Source organism: Pelodiscus sinensis, chromosome 10 (genome assembly GCF_049634645.1).
Source record: "Pelodiscus sinensis isolate JC-2024 chromosome 10, ASM4963464v1, whole genome shotgun sequence".
NCBI lineage: Eukaryota > Metazoa > Chordata > Testudines > Trionychidae > Pelodiscus > Pelodiscus sinensis.
In genome coordinates this window covers 8,246,702-8,264,423 of record NC_134720.1, presented here as the reverse complement: position 1 = coordinate 8,264,423, position 17,722 = coordinate 8,246,702, and the positions used below count along the sequence as shown (strand labels likewise).

The 17,722-nt window shown below is 44.9% G+C and overlaps 1 protein-coding gene across 1 annotated transcript in view; it reads left to right on the top strand.

Moving 5' to 3' along the window:
• GPC1 (glypican 1) overlaps positions 1–17,722 on the top strand; it is a 340,184-nt gene that overhangs the window by 294,792 nt on the left and 27,670 nt on the right. Inside the window, exon 4 of the mRNA XM_075937488.1 lies at positions 9,623–9,788. Coding sequence (XP_075793603.1) covers positions 9,623–9,788 — 166 coding nt within the window. The remainder of the gene's footprint in view (positions 1–9,622; positions 9,789–17,722) is intronic.

The window sequence follows — 17,722 nt, the reverse complement described above, 5'->3', positions numbered from 1 at the left end:
AGCTATCAGGACTGAGACTTTAAAAAAAAAAAATCTTGTGATAATTCACAAACAGGCTTCTCCTTAGAGTATCAAGACCTATAAGTACTGATCTACGAGGACTGTACCTTTTTTACATTTCATTTGAGAGAGGGAGAGTATGTGTATGGGAGTGAAGTTAGGGTACGTCTAGACTACAGGCTTCTGTCGACAGAAGTTTTGTCGACAGATACTGTCGACAAAACTTCTGTCGACAAAGAGCGTCTAGACTACATTGAGTTCTGTTGACAAAGCAAGCTGCTTTGTCAACATGGTAGTGTAGACGCAAAGGACGGTTTGCATGCAATAACACCTTCTGTCAACAGAAACTCTGTCGACAGAAGGCGTTATGCCTCGTAAAATGAGGTTTACCAGCGTCGACAAAACTGCTGAGTTCTGTCGACGTTATGTCGACAGAACTCAGTGGTAGTGTGGACGCAGGTATAGTTTTGTCAACAAAAGTCCACTTTTGTCGACAAAACTCTGTAGTCTAGACACACCCTTAGTTATCAAGAGAGTTATCAAACATAATAGGTATGGCCCAAGCATCTTCAGAGTAAGAGTTTTCACCAACATAGTTAAACCCTGACCTAAAAGAAATGGCCCTTAGCGAGTGAGGGGAGTTCAGTCAACCCTATTCCATCTTTGGTGTGTCTGTTGAGATTGCACACTTCTGGTTTAAGGGTGTGGCTGACTGGCCAGTTTGTAACTCGGAGGTTCTGCTGTCATTAGCTCACATGTTGGCAATCAGGCAGCTGCAGAGATCCCCAAAAGAAGCAAATGCAGTACTGTACTGTTTTATACAGGGAAAGATTTGACAAAAAAATTTAAAAGATTTGATAAAAAAGTGCTTGTTTCATGTGAATTAAGATGGTTAAAAGCATAATAGATAGTTAAAGCTAAAAGCTTTTAAAAGATCGTTAAAAAGCTGTATTGAGTCAGGTTTTTTTATTATACTCTTTTAAAACAAGAACCATGGTATTTTATTCAGCATTATAAACATTTCATAGTTACGATCAACATCCATTCCAAAGATGTTTGTTACTCTGAGGTTTTACTGTAGAGCCAATTCAAGTAGCTTCTCTGGTGTAGTTACGCTCCATGTGCATCTGGACTGAGAACATCAGTCCATTTCATTTAGGAAAATAAGCAGCCATCAGATCAATGAGAACTGGCTGGGGCTCCACCAGCAGCTTACAGATGTACCTGATTCAAAGGTCACTGCAGTCAGTGATCGTCTTTCCTTTGATTTCAGAGGGATTTGCATCAGGCCGCCTCTCACCTGTTCTTAGGGACAATATAAATATTGCCCAGGTTCTGCAGATTTTTTTTCCTTATTCTTTAGACATTTTTTTTAAATCAAGCTGACTTTTTTTAAACCAAAAGGCAAACACTAATGTTACTCAACTCAGAAATTCTAAACTATCTGGGTATGTCTACACCTGCACCCTCTTTCGAGAGAGGGATGCAAATGAAGACATTCGAAATTGCAAATGAAGCCAGAATTTAAATATCCCACGCTTCATTTGCATAATCGCATTATGGCACTATTTTGAAATAACAGACGCTGTTAAGACGTGGTTATTTTGAGAGAAAACCCTTCTCTCGAAATATCTCTTATCCCTCATACAGTGAGATTTACCAGTTATTTTGAGAGAAGGGTTTTCTCTCAAAATAATTGTCTTAACGGTGTCTGTTATTTCAAAATAGCGCTATAATGTGATTATGCAAATGAAGTATGGGATATTTAAATCCTAGCTTCATTTGCAATTTCAAATGTCTTCATTTGCATCCCTCTCTCAAAAGAGGGTGCAAGTGTTGACACACCCTCTGACATTAAAGTCATGTTTGCTCAGTTATGAAGAACAGACATAGGGGTTTTTGCTACTCTCACAAGCTTGACTCAAAACTCCAGGCTGTGTTCTTTGTGCCGCCTAGAACATCATTTGAGATGGCTCTCCAAAGGCAGATGTTAACAGTAAGCCAGGATTTCCTTTTTCAAGATACTGCTGCATCGCGTGTGATAATTAGCCTGTCTAGCCAAGCCATGGCCCCCTGACGGCTGTAGAGTGGCCTATAGGAAGCCTGTTGCAGACAGAAGATCGGTGTCCACAACATCACAGGAAAGCACAATGCTTGCACCCTGTTGAGCAATCTTTGTGGTAAGGACATGAAGAGACCGGCGTGGAGGATTAACTAGCCTCTCACGCACAGATGGTCTTATCAAATCTGTGTAGCGGTAGAGCTTGCTGGAGCTTGCACAAGTGTTGCCCTGCTGGGACTGTCCTGGAGATAAGGGGATTTGTCAGTCTCCATTGGCTTCATGAGCATTAAATTCACTCTGAAAAGAAATATGTCCTTACGCTTGGGAGATACGTGCTCAGACAGATAAATAAGGTGGGTGAGGTAATGGTTCTGCTGTACTTCAGTTAGTGAAAGGGACATGCTTTCGAGCTCCACAGAGCTCTTCTGCAGATCTAGAAGAACAGTCAGCAAAGGTCTTCCCAGGAATTTCTTGTGAGCGTTCCTGAGCGTGAATTCTTATTGGCTTTGTCTACACTGCAGGGTTTTTGCGCAAGAAGCTTTCCGCAGAGGAGATCTTCCACAAAAACTTATTGCGCAAAAGCACGTCCACACCTCAAAAGCGCATCGCGAAAGCAATGTGCTTTTGCACAAGAGAGCGTCCACACTGCATGGACGCTCTTGCGTAAGACTGTTCTGATTGCCATTCACAGAATGGCCATCAGAGCACCTTTGCTTTTTGTGATAGGCTCTTTTTGCGCAAGAAACCCCTGTGGAGCGTCCACACGCAACTTTTTGCGCAAGAACTCTTGCGCAAAAAGGAGTTCTGCCTCGTAGAAGGAGGTTTACCTACACCGCAACAAGCCCTCTGTTCTGTTGATTGATTGACTGTAGATTTTCTTGCGCAAAAACGCGCTTGAGTGTGGACACTCCATTGATTTTTGCACAAAAACCCTGTAGTGTAGGGTAGCCAGACACGAACCCCATCTTGGTTTCCGCCCCCCTCCCCCGCCAGAGAGCAAGAAAAAGGCAGTCAGCCTTTGATGCCCTGGGAACACAGGTGTGCTGCCTGTCCCTGACTCTACCATAAACAGAAACCTGACAGTAAAAGGGATAGCTGACGACCCGGGGCCTCCCGCCATCCTGATGGCTAGTACCAGTAGTTGACATGCCTGCACTGTCCCAGGAGAGGAATCTTCGCCCATCACATACCAGAGGTGCCCATTGTCTGCATTTTCCAGGTGTGAATTATGCTTTGCACCCTTCGTGGGAAACTTGGCATTCAAAGCCATTTTTCCTAATTGGCCACTTGAGCCCAGGAAGAAGCCTACGTGAACCAAGGGATATAAAGAGGGGTTCAGTAGTCCACCCCATTGGAGCTCCAATCATCTATACCTGCTGGCAGGTATTGATTGTCTCCCAAGGTCTGTGGGATGCCCAACCTCACCCTACTTCTTCCCAAGGGATTGAGAGAAAGACGCTGGCCACGCCAAGTCTGGAACGCAGGGGTGAGAATATATACCTGCTAGGTGTCTATTTTGCATGCATTTAATAAGTGCTCAGAGAACCAAAAGGGTTTCATGGTACCTGTAAGTGACTTATTAGTGTAATTTCTGTCCTGTCCTTTGTAGTGGCTGTGTTATCTGTAACACAGCAGTAGCATTTAACAACTAAGTTTACCCTGTAACAATAAAATAGTAACTCTTTAAGCTTTAACCTGACTCCTTCAGTTGCTGTAACAGAACCAAGCACAATTTAAAAGAACTTGAGCCGGTCATAAGGGACTCACTGCACTGACTGTCGGCTAACATGTAGATATAGCCATACTGGACTGTCACAGCGCCCTTCTGGTACGTGAAGAGTCATTAAAAGGAAAAGTAGCAATTCCGTCCAGACTGAATTTCTAGTATTTCAAGTCAAATAGCCTGCCTCTGGTGGGTGTTAGCCTATTTATAGCAGGCATTTATATTTAATCTGCTCTTAACTGTTGTCCCCTCCTTTACTGTTCTACTCATTAATCTACTCCTAACTGTTGTCCCCTCATGTTATTCAAACCCTGTAATTTAGAAGAAGAGCTTACATTTTAAAAGAATATTTTCATTGTATCTTGTTGTTGTCTTAGGTTAATAAGTGGTGGATGGAGGTTTGTTTTCTTTCACAAACTTTTGAAGTGATGTTTCTTGTCTTCTGCTTCAGCGGAGCAAAAGCTTCACCTGCTGGTGTGAAGGGAGTATTACATTATTAACCAGATTTAATCCCAGGCATTTAACATGCCCATTTAGTACCTTGTAGTAGAGATGTGAAGAATGAGTGCGCTAATTTTACCCCTTTGGTTCTGTTTGTCTGTGTTTGGATTGGTAACAAAAAAAAGAGTCTCTTTAAAAAGACAGAGGAGAGTATTCGAACTTGAGCCATTTTCTTCAAGGCTGATTTCTGAGTATTTCTGTAGAAGGTTAGCATGCACTTTATCTGCACAGTTAAAGCATTGGAACCCAGATCTGCAAAAGGACTTAGGTACGTAAAACTCAGATTTACATACCACTGCCATTACAGGGTTCCTGAAGGTGCTAAAACTCATTTGGCACCTACATTTTCACTGTAAAACGTCCTTAAGGCACCTATGTTCCTGCCACTAAGCATGTGCTCTGCTGCCTCAGGTAGGTGCCTGGACAGCCACCTGAACTCCAGAGTGATCCTGAAACCAGGAGAAGACAGGCTTTGCCATGCCTCTTCACCTGCAGGGCCCGATCTGTTCGGTTTGCTCTGAGCACAAAACACTGGGGGTGGAGGTAAAAGGAAAACACCTTCACCATCTTTGGGCCAGTTCTTAGGGAACTCACCCAGTCTGTGAGAACCCACTCCAGTTACCCCCTCTGCCTGTGGAGGAGAAGGGATTTGAACTGGTCTTCTCCTACCTCTCAAGGGAGGGCCCTGACCATTGATAGGGTTGCCAGATGGTTTCAACAAAAATACCAGACACACTTGACATTACATCACATTGCATCTTATTTAGAAGATACCGGACATTTATATTTTCTAATTTGTAGTTTCTCAATTTGTTTCCTGAACAGAAAGCTCAAATACTGGACTGTCCGGTTCAAAACCGGACACCTGGCAACCCTAGCCATTGATCAAGGGGATCGATAGTCTGGTGTGTCTTTTGCCCACTGAACCCATTCCTGGGTGAGAATGATGCTGTAGTCACTAGCAGGGGGATGGGGGAACTGAACCTGCCTCTGAGGTGAGTTCCCTGACCACTGGGCTAGAGGTTGTAAGAGAGGCTGCCTCCTCCCTCCAGTCATTTTGTGTAGCTACTGCTGCAGTTCTACCAAGATACCACTCTAGGCACCTGACTTGAGATGAGAATTCCTGGCTGAGGATGCCGATCAATAGAGGAGACTTCCTCCAGCATGGACCAAGGCCCTCACTCCATGGTGGTGGCTGGCAGACCTCTTCTCGTGATCTCCCATTGGCTAGCGTAGGTGGCTCTCTGCCTAGCAAGCTGGCTTTTGTGGATCCCATTCTCGGGCAACTATCTGTCCCCATGTGTTGTAGTGGGAGCCGAAGGGCCTCACCCAGGGTTTGCTGATTCCACCAGGGCACAGGAATAAAAAATCCCACAACCGGCCTTGGTCAACTGACTTGGGCTCCTGGGGTTTGGGTTTCATGGCTAAAAAATCACTGTGTAGATGTTCATGCTTGGGTTGGAGCTAAACCCCAGGATACTTCAAGGACAATGGGATTTTTATCCCTGCATAAAGTGATTAGTCACCCACAAGTTAGGTGCAATGATCAAGCCTTTAGTGGATTTGGGGCTCGGGTCTTTCTGTTTATATTTATCATGTACAGACAGAGGGCTTTTTCCTACTTTATTCCATTGATTTTCTGTGAGGTTTAGAAACTTCATTTTATAGAAACCAAAGAAATTGAAACCTCCTACTTTTAACTTTTAACATGGGGAACAGCTCTGGCACTGTCTGTATGCTGTGAGCCTCAGGAAGTCTTCTCATGTGGTCATTTAATTAATTCCTGCAGCGCTGGAGAGATCCTTTTCAAGGGGTACTAAAAATAAAGGGCTACAGAGAAGAGTTTTTGGGGAAGACAAGCCTTAGGGATTTTATCTCTTGACCTCTAACAGTAGGCTCAGCATGCTCCCACTGTTCCAGGGCTGCCTCAATATTGCTTATTCTTGGACCACAGCAAGCTTAAGAGGACATTGTTTGACATATTTGTCATAATATATGGGAGAAAAAAGTCTTAATGTTGAAACTGAATCCTGCAACTTGGATCTCTTTCCAGACAGAACATTTCCCTTGTCTATCACACTTACATACCAGTTTGGTATTGCATTATTTCTTATGAGTGCTAAGCTACTGGCATTGATTGATGGATGGATTCATTGAAAAGGGAACATTAAGCCATTCTATTAAATCACCTATAAATACTAACGGGGAAATGTCAAGTGGATGTTAGCCAAAAAAATTGGTGTAATAGTTAATATTACAGACTGGCCAAGTTTGTCTGGGTCCCTTTAACGATTAAGCTGATGGTTGCAGCCCCATTCTGAGGCTGTTCTTTGCAGGCGAGTGTTCTTCGGGAAGCTCTCAGGAGCATCTTAATCTGGTTCTGCACCAAATTATAGATGGACGGTTTCCCTTCCTTTAATGTGCATCAGCCCCTTCTCCTCTGAAACACTAATCCCTGAGAATCACACAAACACATGAAAGTTCAGTTTCTTTAACCCTTTGGAGTACCCCAAATTGCAGGTGTTTTGAAAATGGTTCATTCTGATCTTTTGTCTCAACCCTTCAATCTGTCACCCTACTTTCCTTTCCTAGTATGACGCCAGCAGAATATCTGTAATGTTCGGGCTCCCTTATGGGGTCAGCTTTGCATGAGAGGCAGTATGCATTTCAGGAGCAAACTGCCAGTGCAATCAATATAAGTTCCTGGGGTAGGAGATGCTTGTGGCCATCCAAATCCACCTCGTGGTTAAAACAGAACACTCACTTAACCAAAAAGCTGCTGATGCTTATAAAAGGCTCTTCTGGTGCAGGAGTGACCACATGGCAGTGTCACAGAATTATAGTTTATAGCAGGGGTGGGCAATAATTTTTGATGGAGGAGCCACTCCAAGAATTTGGAAAGTGGTCAAAAGCTGCACTCTTCCATGCTACTAATGGAGGAGATGCAGGGTCTGAGATGGAGGTTGGGTGCAGAAGGGAGCTTGGGGTACAGGAGGGAGAATGGGGTCTGGGAGGGAGTTTGGGTGAAGGAGGCAGTTGTGACCTGGGGCACTGGACTGGGGTAGTGGGGTTTGGGTTGTGATTTGGGATGTAGGGGCTTGGGTTGTGACCTAGGGCAGGATGGGGTTGTGATCTGGGTCAAGGGTAGTGTTGAATTTTGGGCAGGTTGAATTTTCCTTTGGGCAAATTGAAATTTCTTATGTGCAACACCGGTATCAAGGTAGTGTATGAATGTGCACCCACCCGTACAAACAAAAACCGTAGATATAAATATATATTCCATAGGTGTGGAAAAAACAAGGTGTAATTAACAAGGAGCAATACTTATGATTATTTAATATGAACTCAAATAAAAAGAAAATTAACACTACCCTTGGCTGAAGAAGTGGGTTGTGCCCACTCATGATACTATTTATATATTTTTGTTAGTCTAAGGTGCTAAAGGACCATGGTTGTGTTTTAAGTTTTTTTAGTTACAGACTAACACGGCTATCCCCTCTGAGACCTTGGATACAGGATTTTAAAAAGTCATTAAGATCAGAGTTTTAGATATCTGCAGCACTCCAAAAAATTCTCAGGGGAGCTGCCAGAGTCACGTGTATTGTTCTGAACGGAATGCTGTAAGCCTGGAGGTGAGGGAAGAGGGGGCAAACAGGCAGCTGCTCTTGGTCGAAACCAGCCAATGGGCACTACTGAGGGCAGGGCAGCATGAGAAGCCTGTCTCTCCTCCCACCAGGCACTCAGAGTTCAGAAACACACAGGTGGCCCTGCACCCAGCTTTCTGGAGTGCTGAGTGGGTGCGGGGCAGGCAGGGAGTCCACTGAGGCTTTCACAGCCAGATCTGGGCCACAGATCATCTTTTGCCCAGTCCTTCTCCATTTATAGCGGGCAGCAGCTGCTGCTGATTCTGCTCCTTCGAGAGGGCGAGCGCCCCGCCCCTCCCCCTTTCCCAGCCGATCAGCTGAGCTCCCTACTTACATAAGGAGCTCTGAACCTCTGTGTGGGGCTCAGAACAGGGCTGCACGCCTGCATGGACACACTGCTTACAGGGAACCTTGGTCAAGGGATTGTGGTGCAGGTTCTGCGAGGGGATTTGGATGCAGGAAAGGGGCAGAGGGTTTGGGTATGTGGAGTGGGGGGGGCAAAGGGTTGGGGAAGAGAGGGGATGGGGTGCCAGAGGCAGGCTCTGGCCAGAAGACTTACCTCAGTGACTCCTGGCCAGCAGCCCAGCATGTTTCTGAGACAGCCTGCCTGCCTGTCCCACCCCTGCGCAGGCTGCAGGGTCATGTGCATGTGTGAATAACTACGAGCCAGAGGGCGCGGGGTCATGGTGCTTCGTGTGCTGCCTGTTATTCAAATAGGCAGCTCCGATTGGCTGATTTCTGGCCAGAAACTGTCCAATGGGATTGTGCTGGGACCGGGGGCAGCACTTGAAGCCTTCCCCTCCCTCCCCTCCGGGTTCACAGTTGTGAAAAAGAAATGGCCTGGCAGCTGCTTTTCTGAGCTGCGTGCGAGTGGGGCAAGTCAAGCAGGAGCCTGCTGGGGGCTGGATCCAGTGGTTTATAGTCTTGACATAGGGTTAGTGAATACAAAAAGACAGAGAGAACAAAGTTAGAAAAACTGGACATCGCTGTTTGTGAGCGAAGCCAACCAAAAGGATCCATCCTGCAGATACTCAAGGAAGGAACAGGAATGCAATATCACTGCTGATGCGCTGTAACGTTTACACATTTAGTGTGAACTTTTCTAAGCAAGTCATAATGCAGTCATAATAATTTGATTATTTAATATGCTCTCTGGTATATGTTTGTATTTCAGCCCATTAACAAATATTGTCATTTCTATATATTTCACTTCTTTTGCTGCTTTGGTTTTACTATCCATACCTGCATTACGGTAAGCGTAGGGCCTCGTTTTGCTAGGTACTGCAGGAATATACATTAGGTAGGTTAGTGCTGTAAACACAGGCTGTGATTAAGGCGTACACAGTGAGAGACAGTCTAAAAACCAGACTTGAAGCACTTACAGCCTAACTAGATAAGGCGGATGAAGTGTGGGAGGGGAAATAGAGGTACTGATGAACACAGTCATTTGCCCAAGGACACACTACAGACCAGTGGCACCACCCAAAATAGAATCCTGTCTCACAGTCCAGAGTTCTGCCCACTGGACCACAGAATATTTTAGATGATTTAGTTACCTGGGGCATGGATATGGCTCGGTATAATGTATTCTGTCTGACTAGGGCTTTAAAATAATGCGCTCTATATTTCCCTATTTAATGAGAGACTTGCATTTGTTTCCATACTTAATAATTGCCCTTCCCCCTCTCCTAGGTGTCTCTTAGCCATGAGTGCACTCGTGCCATAATGAAGTTGGTGTACTGTCCGTATTGCCGGGGCATGTCTAGCGTGAAGCCGTGCAACAACTACTGCCACAATGTCATGAAGGGCTGCCTGGCCAACCAAGCAGACCTGGACACGGAATGGAGGAACCTGATTGGTAAGGAGACCCTCTTATGTGCCAGTAAAACTGTTGAGTTTATGACATGTTCCCCTCTCACACCCAAAGCTCACATTCTGTCTTTGTGAGACCGGGGCTGGAGAATGAACGAAGTGTCATTAGAACAGCTAAACGGGCATCAGACCCTTTTATACTAAAATTCCTCCATCTCGGAGCTGGATTGTAAAAGGACTTGAAAGACATTTTACCCTGTTTGAGTAATGAGCTCAGTCAAATTGCTACACAGAATGTGCTACACTGGTTAACAAGACCCTTGATCCTGTCGCTTTGGATTGCCTCGTCTGCACTGGGCTGACAGGAGCCCTACGCTCTTTTCAATTAAACCAATTAAAACAGCTCAATTAATTCTTATGCCCTCCCCACCTCTTGAGGCTTACAGCCAGATTTTACCACCTTTATTCTGGCTGAGTGGTACCGTCCTTCACGAGAGCCAAGGGTAAACTCAATGAAGTTGGGAAGCACTTTTAGGTCATTCAGTGGAAGGTGTTGTAGAAATAAGGAGTCAAACTTGCTTCAAAACAAACAGGGTGGGGGGTGGAAGGAATAAGACTGATCTATAAATGAAAATGAAGCTAGGTTGCTTTATATTTAAATAAAAATGCAGTGGTTTGGAGGGAGGGGTCATGTTCAGGAGCCAAGCAAAAAATCAACAGGAGGAGAAAACTAGAATAAATCCAGTAAAGGAATGTAGCCTGGACAATTATTATTAATTATTAACTTATCAGATTCAGTGTTGGGTACAGCATGCGCTTGTCACAGATAACAGGTTCTTTTCCTAGGCAGCTACTTAAAGGTAATTGACAAGATGGAATTTGGTGAAATGTACACAGAAATTATTTATTACAGACAACTGTAATTGGCATTGTGGGAAAGGATCAATACCTGTAACTATATGACTAAGGTACGTGTGGTTCAGTGGTTTCCTATATCGTTTATACTTACAGTCTTGCATTGTGTGTATTTACAATTTATGGAGACAGAAGGATAACTGAATGTAACCCATCAGAAGGGAGGTTCTGATTCTGTTTACACTGTCTTAGGGACCTGATGAACCCATAGAAATGAGAACCGGGTGTGGTATTTTATACCCTTTGTTATGACGGTAATACAGATATACACCATATTTGATCCTTTATCCTGATTATAAGAAGGTCATTAACAACCCCTATCCATACGAGGCTTTTAGGATGTCCATAATTAAACGTTAACATCATTTATTTCTTAGCAATTTCTACATCTAAATGTGGTTTAGCTGCTTAATACTGCATAGCAAGATGATAGCCAAAGCCCTCTAAAGCTCCCTTTTTGTAGAATTGAGTGGTGTGCTGTACCTGTTTGTAGTCACTCGTTTGTCTCTCAGAAGGCGAGAACAAAATATCTGACCTGAGGTTATTTTTTGAGGCCTACACTATTCAGCCAAATCTCAGCTGTTAGCGTAAGTACTCCCACAAGGCCTCGCACTCATACAAAAGGCTTGTAATCATAGCAAGCCTGATCATTTAGTTATTTGTTCTCCAGGCTGTAACTGCTTTCGTAACTTGCCTAGGAAGGCTTAGCAAGCAATCCCATAGTAGCCAAAACTATCAGCCTTTCACAGTAAGGTCAACAGGCAGATTATGCATCTGTCACTTATGAAGGGGACAAGCTGTGTTGCGGTGAAGGGGACTGTATGTCTGTATGGGGACATGATTCCCCGATTTGAAGGCCAGAGAGAACCATTATGCTCAAGACTGACCTCCTGCATAACGCAGGCTAAAAAACCCTTACCCAGTGATTCCTGCCTTTGGACCACGACTGCTCGCTGAGCTAAGCATCTCCTTTGGAAAGCTACCCAAGGCGTGTCATTAAGCTGAATGTTCAGAAAGCCTGGGATAAAAAGCTACTGCTTTAAATGTAAACTAGAGGGATTCAGGGCTTCAAGAGTGTGTGGGGCGGGGCAGAGAGGAAGGGGCTGTATCGCTTAGGACTGGAAGCAATGGAGCTCTGTGGGGAGTCAGAGGACCCCTTGCTGTTTCTAATTGTCCTTCACAAATAGGCCCAAGGACAGCATCTGCAGATAAACGAACTGATTACATGTAAGTGGGGCTGAGTGGTGAGTGAGCACGCTGCAAGCAGCAAGTACATCCAGGAGATTTGTATTTTCAGCATAACTGGTTTAACACGAAGGAAATGGAACAGAAGGGTGATAAATACAAGGTAATCTGCAATATGACCATAATTATGAACCCTCACAAATTGGGATTCAAGCCTTTTTTTTTCTTTCTTAATACACCATTAGCTGAAAGTTTTATGTTTAAAAATACATTTTCATTTCCTTTCAGGAGTGTTTCGGTTCTGCCACCCTGCCCCAATGTTGCTGTCAATGGAATGATTTTGTGTCCTCGGTTGTGTCACCTCCAGCACAGATTATGGCTGAAAGCTACTCACAAACATGTCCTTGTTCAGAATGCCGCCGGCAGCTGCTTAGTGCATGACAATCCTGGCAGGGAAGGCATTGGCCCTGTGCTCTGTAGTCAGTGCTGGCTGCCAGGTTATTTGTGGGGGTCCAAGCCAAGATTTTGTTTTTGACCTAAACACCCAACCTGATTTGGGGCCTGGCTGTGAGAGAAGTGGCCCTCCCCTTACATGGCCTCATGGTAACTGGACACAACTGAAGCACTCAAATTAGAAGCCCGTCAGTTTAAAAGGGAAGAAGTTGGCAGCAGGGCTGAAGGGGTCATGGGGCTGTGGAAGTCATTTCTCTAGAGCCCTTGTTTGTTGCCTTCTAGGCACAGGGCCTGCTGTTGAGAAGCTGGTCCTGTATGCCTCCAGCCACAGATCTCTTCCTCTCAGGGCACTGTCTCCTTACTCTGTCTCATAACTCTTCTTCCCTAAAGGACAAGCGCTGCACTTCTGGGCCTTTGCTGCCAGCACATCATGCTGAAAACCCTTAGCACTTCAGAATTTTTAACCTGCTGTGGTACTCGTAGGCCAGCCCAAGGGTCAAAAATCCACCTTATACAGCAACCTTCCAAGGCCCTTGACTTTTCCAGCCAGCTCCTTTCAAGAGCAGGAAGCTCTAAAAACCCTTTAAAAACGCTCTAGAGGATAACATTTTAAAATCCCCCCCTTTTTTTTCTTCAGCTCCATGCAGTAGGCCCAGTCATTCCAGAGAGGTTCTCAATGTAGGCTATTTCCATGGAGAGCAGAGGTGCCATGCCAGAGCACACTGCATAAGGTGACAGTGCCTCCAAAGTCACCTGCTTTGACCATTAGCTGTGCCCTTTCTTTAGAGCAAGGTGTAGAAAGGGAGAGCTGGTTCCTCAGAGAGAAGAAAGCAGAACCTTTCCAAGTGGGGTTTAGTGACTCTATCCCCTATTAACAAATCTTCACAGACTGAACCCTGTGACAGTTTGAGAGCTAAGGGTGTCTTGTGACTTGACTAAGCTCACACACATGCGCCAATGATTCAGGTAGGGGTTAGGACCTTCCTTTTCCTAGTCATTCACTCTTGCCACTAGACCACACCGCCTCACTTATGTACTTCTGACTCAGCTACTTTACACCTCACCAGCAGGACACCTGGGTCACTTTGGCTCAGTTGTTCTGTAAGTCTTCTCTCCTTCTGCTAATTTCACCATAACAATATTGCTCAGCACCATCAATTCTGACAACTGTCTACATTCCAGACACAGCGCATAGGCCAAAACCATTTTCAGGTTTCCCTTTTGGTGAGAACAGCACCAAAATACTTGTTGTGCTTCACATAGATCCACCGTAACATGTGAGTGTGCCTTAATTCCTGGCACTAGTAACTTTAGACGAATGTCTCTGTGTCAGCTGGTCAAGGGCTCTTAGCGGTTTAATGCTTATGCAAACAAATTGCAGTCACTGCTAGGAGCTCTGCTGTTGGTGCTGCAAGGTCAGCGTGGAAAACCTGGGGAGCATCCATGAGACTGTCACAAGCTGTAAGAGCCTTATTTAATGGCCCTCTACCATAATGGCTTTAACCTTTTCTCCTTTGTGAAAGTTTACATTTTCTCCTGGGAGCATAATGGCACTAAAAGAAATGTGTTCAAAATAGCATGACGGGTCCTGCCAAGATCCACAGGAGACTGGCGACTGAGTGTTGAATTCTATGCTTATTTCAGCTTGCTGTGCTCAAGCACTGCAGCGCTGCCGGTGACTGCTGCCTTCTGTGTGGGCTCTTCTAACATAGAGAGCGCCTTGCGGCTCCTCCGGCTCTGACGCTGCAGCGAACACGGCCAGGCCAGACTTCTGTGCAGCGTTCCATTGTCCTGAGACGGGGAGCCATCCACATCCCGTGCCGTGCTGGATTGGGATCTGTGTGAGCTAGCAGATTTGGAGCAGAATAAGGCAATCCTTAGGGAGAAAAGTACCGTGGTGGCCCATTGTCATAGCACAGGGACGGGGTTTCAACAATCTATTCAACTGGATTTTTCACCCTTCTCCCTTCTTTTCATGCACTCACCGAACCATTTTCTTGTCTGACTCTTCAGTGTCTCTCTTGTTCTCACAATTCAGCAGCCTTGTATGGCTCCGTATTGCTCCTTATGACTGTTAAAACATCGGCCCCTCCCATGTCTCCTTTCTTTCAGTGGCATACTGCAAAGTAACAGCTGAATCTAGGCTCTAGCTGCGTAGGATGCATTAGCCAGCTTTTATCCATTTTAGTTTTTCTAATTAGCTTTCCTTTCTAATGACCCAGATGGCAGGTTACCACAACTAATTGGCAGTGAATCCAGTGAGAATGGCTAGTGAGTCCAGTTAAAAGGAGTGGGGGAGAGCAGATAGCATCTGCTTCAGGGGTTAAACCTGGCGTTTGTGCATTTGCCTTTCTGGCAAGGACAAGCCAATTGTTAGCTGTCATTGCTCTCCATCTCGCTCCAGCAGAAAGACTGGCTGCCATTCCTGAAAGGTCAATCTGCAAGTCTAATTGATTGATTAGGTGGCATGGCTGTGTGCCTTCTGCACTTGTTCCAGGTTCTTTTTGCCCAAGAGACTGTTTTTGACAGTAGCTGACCATTAGGAGTAAATCAGATCAGTATTCCGATTACACTTGCCCTCTGTAATGATGTTAAAGGTCATAACTCACACAAGTCACATAGGCAAGATGTTTAACAGAGGGAGGAAATCCACTGCCATTCTGCATGTTTCACTCTTACCCCATTCTTTGAAGGTGAGATTGTAATGACAAATATGTCACTACTATATTGTATGGGCAGATTAGGGCAGGTGAAGTTAGAGGAAATGTTTCACCATGAGTGATGTATTGAATTTTATCAACAACTTTGGGGATTTCTGTTCATCTGTCAACATTTGTCCTCAGAATTAATGCAACCACAAGCTAAAATTATTCAGAAAAGTTGTCTTGAAAAATGTTTCTTCTCTTAAACAGGAGCAGGAGCATAAAGTGCCGATCTTTGGCTGGGGCAGAGTGTTCAAAAAATACCAAAAAGCAATAATACCATGTTTAACTTTCTACAGCAAAGTCACTGTTGGCTTTTACTAAAGAAAAGCATTTTAATGGAGATACGACAGCAATTTTTTCAGTTCTTGTTTACACTTAAAAGCAGCTAAAATACTTCCGAGTTGATGATAAAATGCATCCAAACGAGAGATGTTATATTTTGATTAATCAGCGAATCGAATAGTTGATGGAATTTTTGTCAACTAGTTGATTAGTTGATAATGGGGGTGGGGCACTCGTTATCTCCACTGTGCCTCTACCTTTTAAATGTAGTAAGAGCTTTCTTTCTTGACAGATCCCCCTCTAGACTGCTGCTTTTTGCTGACAAAATGCTAAGTCAGCAAAAAGGTGGCCATTCTTATGCAAATTAAGCATGGGATATTTAAATCCCTGCTTCGTTTGCAATGTCGACCTGCCTAATCTGCATCCCTCTGCCGATAGAGGGATGCAGTCTAGACATACCCCTAGTGACAGATGATGTGGGAAAAGCTGAAGTACTCAATGCTTTCTTTGCCTCTGTCTTCATGGACAAGGTCAGCTCCCAGACAAATGCACTAGGCAAGACAGTATGGGAAGGAGGTGGACAGCCCTTGGTGGGGAAAGAACAGATTAGGAACTATTTAGAAAAGCTAAACATACACAAATCCATGGGCCCAGATTTAATGCATCTGAGGGTACTGAGGGAGTTGGCAAATGTTATTGTAGATACTTTGGCCATTATCTTTGAAAACTCGTGGAGATCAGGAGAGATCCCAGATGACTGGAAAAAGGCAAATGTAGTGCCCATCTTTTAAAAAGGGAAGAAAGACAATCTAGGGAACTACAGAGCAGTCAGCCTTACCTCAGTCCCTGGAAAAATCATGGAGGGGATCCTCAAGGAATCCATTTTGAAGCACTTGGAAGAGAGGAAAGTGATCAGGAATAGTCAACATGGATTCACAAAGGGCAAGTCATGCCTGACCAATCTGATTAGCTTCTGTGATGTGGTAACTGGCTCTGTGGATATGGGAAAGTCAGTGGATGTGATATACCTTGACCTTAGAAAAGCTTTTGATACGGTCTCCCACAATATTCTTGCCAGCAAGTTAAGGGAGTATGGATTGGATAAATGGACTGTAAGATGGATAGAAACCTGGCTAGACTGTCGGGCCCAACAAGTAGTGATCAACAGCTTGATGTCAGGTTGGCAGTCGATTTCTAGCGGAGTGCCTCAAGGATCAGTTCTAGGACAGGTATTGTTCAACATCTTTATTAATGACCTGGATGAGGGGATGGATTGCATCCTCAGCAAGTTTGCAGATGACACTAAGCTAGGGGGAGAGGTAGATACACTGAAGGGCCAGAATAGGGTCCAGAGTGACCTGGACAGATTAGAGGATTGGGCCAAAAGAAATCTGATGAGGTTCAACAAAGACAAGTGCAGAGTCATGCACTTGGGGTGGAAGAATCCCAAGCGTTGTTACAGGCTGGGGACTGAATGGCTAAGTAGCAGTTCTGCAGAAAAGGACCTGGGGATTACAGTGGAGAGAAGCTGGATATGAGTCAACAGTGTGCCCTTGTAGCCAAGAAGGCTAATGGCATATTAAGGTGCATTAGGAGGAACATTGCCCAGCAGATCCAGAGAAGTGATTATTCCCCTTTATTCAGCTTGGTGAGGCCATATCTGGAGTATTGTGTCCAGTTCTGGGCCCCCCACTATAGAAAGGATGTGGACACATTGGAGAGGGTCCAGCGGAGGGCGACCAAAATGATGAGGGGGCTGGAGCGCATGACCTATGAGGAGAGACTGAGGGATTTGGGTTTGTTTAGTCTGCAGAAGAGAACAGTGAAGAGGGATTTGATAGCAGCCTTCAACTTCCTGAAGGGAGGTTCCAAAGAGGATGGAGAAAGGCTGTTCACAGTAGTGGTGGATGGCAGAACAAGGAGCAATGGTCTCAAGTTACAGTAGGGGAGGTCTAGCTTAGATATTAGGAAAAACTATTCCCCTAGGAGGGTGGTGAAGCACTGGAATGGGTTATCTAGGGAGGTGGTGGAATCTCCATCCCTAGAGGTTTTTAAGCCTCGGCTTGACAAAGCCCTGGCTGGGTTGATTTAGTTGGGATTGGTCCTGCCTTGGGAAGGGGGCTGGACTTGATGACCTCCTGAGGTGTCTTCCAGCTCTATGATTCTGTGACTATGCAGCTGCCAAATCTCACACTATAGACGTGCGCAAGTAGCAGAAATGTTTTCCCTGTGGCAAATAGCAGGGACTCCGAGCATTTTGTCTGCTACTTTGTCCTTTTTCCTGGTTGGAACAGGGAACTGAGCACAAGATCTGAGCACAAACTGTTATTTTTGTTAACTTGTGCTCTAGTCTGCTTGTTTGTCTCAGCACCGCGTTCTGTCAGCTGAGTTGTGTGTGTTACTAGACCCATTGTCTCAAGCCCTTTATTATGCAAGTTAC